Below are 7,575 nucleotides of genomic sequence, written 5' to 3'. Positions count from 1 at the left end.
CAGGTACAGCTGAATGAATTGCAAATCCGAAGGAGAAAACCTATTATGAGTATTTCCAAAACAGGAGTGTGCTTTGAGGGAGCTCTTCCTTCCTGAAGGCCCAGCCCAGCCACAATACCAGGACGCTTCCAGATTCAGGCAACCACAGCCCTAACCCAAACTTCACTTAAGAGCAAGTCAGGACCTTATTTAAGATTCCAAAGAAACCACTAACAAGGACAATAACCCTCAGCAAACAGAATATTACCTCAGCTCCTGCTTTCCCCTCCCCCATTTTACTCCCTCAGGTTAATCACACTCAGCACACACAAATGGGTACTGCTGCCTCTATGCTCATACTCCAGGTGTTCCTGCTGCACCACAGCCTTAGGTGATGATTGCAACAGCTGTGCTGAACAGGCCAACGAGCATTATTTCCCCCCCCCCCCCAAAATCAGAGATATTCGAGTTCCAAAAATGGGAGCAAAAGACAAAACCATAATTAAGAACTACTGAAGAAAGGTTTAATTAAAAAAAATCAGGAATTCAACAGTGCCTAAATCTTTATTTTTTCATAACCTACATTTTTTTTTTTTCAAATTAGACAGTTTTACATTTTATGACACAAAAAGGAAACTTAAATTACTGATAGTTTACATGTAAGCTTGATTCCAGTCTTAATGGAAGAAGAACAAAAACAAAAACCCTCAAGAAGGCTTCCATATTACACTTGTATTTCACGAATTGGCAGCTGTTAGGTCTCCTTGGAAATCTTCGATTGTCTGCTGCTATTAGTGTAATAGGTTACAAAGCACATGAAATCCCTTAACTGTTCTAGCCGAAGGAGATACAGAGATAGGTATGCACCATTACAGTCAGCTGTTGCTCGTGATACACTGCACCACACTCCAACAAGGGCCTTTCTGTGACAACTGCTCGAGTCTTTTAAAGGATAATGCGGCAACATAAAACACTGCCACGTGTTTTGTCACTGCAGTGACAAATGTCAGCAGAGGGGGGTCTGGTCTGAAACAAGATTGAACTTTAAAAAGCCGCTTTTGTTGGTTTTATTTTCTTTTAATTGCTGGAAGAGTCTCAGATCCCACTTAACTCGCTTTCAAAATGCACCACCACATAATCCTGCGAGGTAAAATGCCGATTTTCATTACTGTATCCTTGGGCCTTTAAACTCAGCTACTGCTTTTGGGAGGCTTTTCCATTTAAAAGCCACATCTTAACATCTCTGTACACCGTAGCAACAGTCTGTGTGCAACTTCACAACTCTATTCCGAAAACTCCATTCTGTCATTGAGTGGAAAACAGATCTCCAAAGTAAAATGCAGTAGGATAAGTTGTACATGACACAGCTATTTGGCATGTCACTTTCTTCTTCTTCTTTTTTTTTTTTTTTTTCTTTAAAAAAGCTATAAAAACCACCTCAGAGGAAGATTTAAACTTTCAATGCAACAGATTGTTGCTGGGTAAGCAGTAATTACAGTGTATTGACCTAGCACAAATGGCAGCAGAATACATTAGAACAGCACAACACATCCTGCTGGTCTCAAGAGATTACCCTATGTACCAGTTGAGCACTACGCCTAGCTGTACACAGTCTGTAAGTAACCACTGGTGATTGTTTGCAGCTGGTAAGCCCTTCACTTTCAGCAGACAAACAAAGCAGAACCATACAGCCAGCCTTAACCATACACAAATCTAGCTACCACATTCACTGCCACCGGGGAAAGGATAAGCGCACCAAAATCCAACGACAGAACTAGTTGAGCTGTTTTGGTGATGTTGTCAGTCCTATCTCCCTCCACAGTTACTCACAAAGTGTGCTTTTTAAACAAGGAAAATCCATGGGTTCCAGCGCGCCCTATTTCAACCAATTGTGCAGCATACGACAGGCTGGATTCAACGAGTTACCGACTGATGCTCCTAACAGGAGATTGGTCAGAAGTTACCTCTAGAGTTACTTTACAGTTACTTTACTTCTACAAATCATACGCTGAGGAAAGCACTGATATTCTTGAAAGCAGACAAGTAAGCTTCCGTGTATATTTTTCTTAGCAGTCTAAAGTTCTTTTTCCCAATTCAATCTGATTTTTATTAATGACTTAAAATTACAGCTTCGATGCTAAGATTCACTATTTACATTGCAGAACACTTCTGAATTGGTTAAATCGCTTTTTAGAGGGTTCAGAAAACACTCGAGGGCTTTCAAATAAGACTTTCGTTCCATTTCCCTTTTGCAGTGAAGAGGCAGAGTCAGTTCAGCACACCAGAATAAAATAAGGAAAAGAAAAAAAAAAACAAAAAAAACAACAAATTAAAGTAATATTCAAACCACAACATTTAGTTTATCTACATCCAGCTCAACAGCAACATTTATAATATCAATAATTTTTATCAGATTTTTTTCTTTAGGGTACCTTTTTATATGTTCTGATTATTTACAACTGTACAAGCAAAGCACACACTTCCAAGTGCACATATTTAATACAGTATTGACTATTTGCATTTACAGATTTTTTTCAACAATCTGAAAAAGATCAACTGTTTAAGATCTTTAAGGTATATTACAAAAACTGCTGCTAGTTCCTGTACTACAGTATGTTTACCCAGTAAGACCAGTGACAATAGATACATACTGTAACTGAGTAATTTCTGTATTCCACTCACGCTAACCCTCAATGGGGTCAGACCTCATTAACTCTAAGCTGTCTTGTACAAAAGTTAAGGCAAAGTCATTTTCAAGTTTAAATAAAATTCAAGTCTTTAAATATTGGATGGAAATAATTCTTTAAAAAAAATCAGTTGTTTAAATAAACATTTTTGTGGAATAAACTGTACTGTCATAGTCAGCAGGAATGAGTTTAGTCTGAACTTCCTGCAGCTTAAACACTTAAAGAAAAGCTTTAGGCATTTTGAAACAAAAATAATTTATATTCAACTTTATTAGAAACTTGCTAATTTAGTGCATCCTTGTCCTTCAGAAAGCGCATCACTTCTAAAGTAAATAAGTGTGAGAAACCTCATCCCAGAGGTAATTATCAGGGATCTCTTCCTCCGCCACACAAAACAAACACCATTATCTCACATCTTGGACAATTTCAATCCATTTGCCAATGCCTGTAGTTACAGGAAGGCGTCAACACGAAGCTGACTGAGATATGAACTCTTTCAAAGAGCACTTGGGGCAGAATTTAAAAAAGAAAAGTCTACACAGAGCACAGGGGTAACCAGAACGTACAGCGCTGACTCAGTTAACTCCCTTACAAGCACAGGGAAGCTAAGGTTATCACGAGAAGGCTACAGTGCTTTCTCCTGATAACATCCACTAGTAGGCTTCACCACCATAGAAGCTCATGGACTCGGTTCTTTCTATTCACAATGTGCTTTGTATTTGCAAATTATAACATCAGTTTTATTCTGGAGTGAGGAGATGGTTACTTGCTTGCAGTAAGTCCAAAAAAAATAAAGGGAAGTGTTTTAGAAAGACTGCTATGGTGCTCCGTGGAATTCATTCTGTGTGTGCAAAAACATCAAGAAAAAAACATTAGGTTTTAAAAAACACTAGAAACAACTACTTGTTTAACCTAGAAGTGCAAGTTCGTTTGCTGACCTTTAGTACAGCAGCCCAATAAAAAAAATCAAGGTCACGTACTAATCTGTAGAACATACCTACTCCTTGCACCCTACACACTAGCTGCCGTTATCAGTCTTTTGGACACTTTAGATATGTACTTGCAGACCAGTTTATTAAAAATATTGCAGCAGCACGTTTCTGCTTAACAGTTTAGAAAAAACTCACTATACAGAGCTTGCACTCACACAGCCACAGAGAGGCTTCATAAAAAGTTGATTCTTCTTTTAAAGACAAATATTTTACATCCTGAAAAAAGAAAAGTAATCACACTAAGCTTCACCTCCAATTAAGCACCAACCTAAATGTAAGGTTTAGAACAACTATCCAGAAATATCCAGAAAAAAAAATAGAATGTTTGTTCAAGAGGGGGAAAAAGTATTTCACAGAAAAATAACTTGCAGGCATTGTTATATGCCTAAGTATCACTGCAAGCTCCTAACCAGCAACTCATTCTCAGGTATCTTAGTGGGAACATGGGTTTAATTTGTGGGAAGCAGACCTCTTTGAATCCCTCCCCGGTGCTAGTTTCACTGAGGAGATTTTGGAGGGGTACTCTGTTCTTTATTTAAGCGTTTGCCAACAGCTGGAGGGGACGATCTGCGTCCTGACTGTCTTCTCTGGTCTTTGGGTTGTCCTGGATGTGACTTCGCAGGAGGAGGTTCTCTGTTTTTCTCTATTGTTTCTGTGGGCTTTTTTTCTTCTTTCCCACATGCTACAGTGTTTGGCTTCTGTTCTTTCTGGGGTTGCAATGTAGGAGGATCTTTAGTTGTTCTCTGGCAAATTTCTGCATAACTAGGTTTTCGCAGTTCCTGTGAAACCAATAGCAAAACAGGACAACAGAGATAAAGCCTCCACAGGAAAAACAATTTAACTCATGAAAAGTCAAATATTTTGTCATAAACAACCACTGTGCTTAAATATGCAGAATACAATGTTTGAATATGAAGTTTACAGAAGTAGTACAGAAAATAGAATCATAGAATCACAAGGTTGGAAAGGACCTACAGGATCATCTAATCCAACTGTCCTCCCATTACCATAGCTACAACAAACCACTAAACCATATCTTGTAGTAGGAGCAAGAGACAAGGTAAATGCGACACAGTATTCCAGAAAAATGGGGTACTGTGATGGAACAAAAATTCCAATTCAAGTAAACTCTAAAACAATTGAAAGAATGTGAACGCTTTGGTTTAAAAACCAAAGTACATACCAGTACTTTTAACTAGAGGTTACTACCAAGTAAGAAGAGCGTTCAGGTAGAACTTCATGGGAAGTCACCTTGAATAATTTTTGCACTGTTAATTGCAGAACTAAAGTAATCATCACAGGCCACTATCATAGACTGATTTATGACACAGCTCTGTTTTAGCAGCGCTTTAGGGTTTATTAACACTTCCGCAATAAATCACGTCAGGTTGTGATTTAAGGTTTCTCAGTTCATATGATTTAGCAGCACTGGATAGCAATAGAAACAATATTTTGTTAAAGACACGAAACTGCATCATTAAGAAAAAGTGAAATAATAAGATCACTTACTATGGCAGCCCCATTGACTTGTACCGATTTACATGCAGTACTGAGTGTGGAAGAAGAAAGCCTTTCTGCACTCTGTGTCTCTCTCTGCTGTTTATCCACGACCTTGGATTCCCTGTAAAGCATCCAGCAGGAACAAAGTCAAGTGAACTGAAACTCGAGGACAAATGATCAACTTAAGAAAGGCTCTAGAACTGTATTCGACTATGACTACAACATTAGAGTGTGCCAGCAAATTACAGCTGTGATTGGCATTGCTTTTAAAAACATCAAATCATAAACAAGTAGATATTAGCATGGAACTTGACACAACCTGCAATTTGGGACATTCTAATAGCATTTGGCATTCAGTTCCCTTATTCCTGTTACTCAAACATCTGAATACAACTTGCAGTTTTTAAATCAGGTCTTACTGAAAACTTTACTATATGGACAATGTTACTACCCACCAGGATGATGCATTTACTCTATGCTTCAAAGCTACCTAAATACAAGGCAATAAGACATTCCAAGATATTTCTTTAATACTTGTTAAGATTAAAATACAACACTAAACTTTTGTCTGCTGGCTTATGTCTGAATCATTATAATGACACTACTCAGAAATTAAATAAAGAAAACATTTACTTCCCAATAACTGTTTACAGTGTCACATTTGGCTTTTTGATGACAGAAAATGCAAACGTGACTGAGAGTAGAATAATTAGAGATACACAGTTAAATTCTTACTCAGAAGACTGGGGTGGCGAAGGAGACCTTTCAAACGTCCTGGGCAATGTAGAAGCAGCTGGCAACAGCGGCTCGCGAGGAATTCCTGATGGAATAGTGTTTGTACTTGCATCCACATTAATGTTCTGAAGGAGAAAAAAAGGCAATTATAGTACCCAATTAATATGGTTTGCCCGAAGATTAACGCAATTCGCAGACAGTTTACATGTTAAAAATGTAAATTGACTAAAGGAAGATCCCAAATGGTCCAATATATTGACTAGATCTAATTTTTTTTTCCCTCTTTATAATTATTCAGAAACACAAATCATACTATCACTCTTCCACAAGGAGTCTGCAGCGTATTTCCTTTTGGGACATCTCTGGATGATAAAAATCACTTCTTTCAAACTGGGAATTATGCACACAATGGTGACAAAGTAGGCTTTGTATCTGTTTACATACTCAGTTTACTTACTACAACGGAAGTCTGCTGGCATTACTCACTAGAAATCGACTTTTGCAAAGCTTTAGCACTAACGTTACCTATCATCCCAATAGCTGGTGCTAAAACCAAAACAATCCTAAGAAAATGAAGTTTTTGCAAACTAGGATGTGACCGACAAGTCCCTATTCTTATGACTATAAAATAGTCTTTTGACTATTTTCTTATGACTATATCACAATTTGCTAACAAGCAGAAGAGGCTTTTTCTGTAGCTCTGAAAAGGTCTTCCTAATGTCAAGTGATATCATCCTTTCAGATAAAGGCCAAAGGGACCCAAGATACACACAACTTTAAATTGTCACAAGGAAGAAAAAAGCAATAAGACTTCTTATAGCTTGAAATATTCCTAACATTTTAACCATTTCACTTGTTTTTACACAGCGCTGGGTTTTGTACTGCTTCTGATCTGATTGATTCTAATACTGGAACTGATGTTAGAAAGAAGAGGTAGCAGTGGTAGGCAGAACACAGGAACAAAGACACAGGAACAAAAACAGAAGGAACAAAACCACCATCCACCTCCTCCTAAGGCCAGTCACCACACAAAGGTCACAAAACATCAGTCTCTTTTCCTGCTAGAAAAGAAAATTACATTTGATGATGCTTAAATCAGGCAGCATAGATTACTGCACCGGATCTAAGCATAGCTTTATCTGAAATCAAAGTAGAACATTAAAAGTTAGATGTTTAGAAATAAAATAACAGGTTCTGTTTGTTTACTTGCTATGATAGTAAGTTCCAAGGTTTGAAAACTGCAAGATTCTGAGCATTCTGGCTCGAATTCATTGAAACACACAGCTACATGGTTACGTGAGAACAGGTTCAAGTGAAGCAGACACACAAGTGCTGCTTTCAGGCCAAAAAAAACTCAGCCTCTGATCTGACAGAGCTACAGATCCCCAGTTAGAAAATGTGTGATGATTAACACCCCCTATTCCCCAGAGCTACTAAAAGAGCGCTACAAAGCAAGGATCAGAAAGACAGCAGGTCTGGGTAACTACTGCCGGAAATCATAGCACATAACTTGTCTCAGCTTCTGTACGCAGGTCTTAGTGATCTATAACAAGAGTAGAGCTGCATAAATCTACTTCAACATCTATTCACACTACATCATACAACACAAAAATCGCTGAGATTAAGAAGAAAAGTTCCCTGTGTAAATCGGCAAGATTCCAGCATTAGCCGCACTTATAGAG

The 7,575-nt window shown here is 38.1% G+C and overlaps 1 protein-coding gene across 12 annotated transcripts in view; it reads right to left on the bottom strand.

Moving 5' to 3' along the window:
• Positions 1-524: 524 nt before the first annotated feature.
• LARP4B (La ribonucleoprotein 4B) overlaps positions 525-7,575 on the bottom strand; it is a 50,209-nt gene continuing 43,158 nt past the window's right edge. For 7 of the 12 annotated variants that reach the window (XM_032442986.2, XM_015853082.3, XM_085538938.1 and 4 more), the window contains 3 exons: positions 5,894-6,018; positions 5,168-5,279; positions 525-4,446 (listed from right to left, as the gene is read on the bottom strand). In XM_032442986.2, coding sequence (XP_032298877.2) covers positions 4,156-4,446; positions 5,168-5,279; positions 5,894-6,018 — 528 coding nt within the window. In that variant the 3' untranslated portion in view covers positions 525-4,155. The remainder of the gene's footprint in view (positions 4,447-5,167; positions 5,280-5,893; positions 6,019-7,575) is intronic. The other 5 variants (XM_085538939.1, XM_085538941.1, XM_015853079.2 and 2 more) reach the window with 1 other exon arrangement.

This window comes from Coturnix japonica, chromosome 2 (genome assembly GCF_054131305.1).
Source record: "Coturnix japonica strain WE chromosome 2, WE-NBRP24, whole genome shotgun sequence".
Taxonomy (NCBI): domain Eukaryota; kingdom Metazoa; phylum Chordata; class Aves; order Galliformes; family Phasianidae; genus Coturnix; species Coturnix japonica.
Note: the sequence above shows the minus strand (reverse complement) of the source record. Positions and strands in the feature narration are given on the sequence as shown.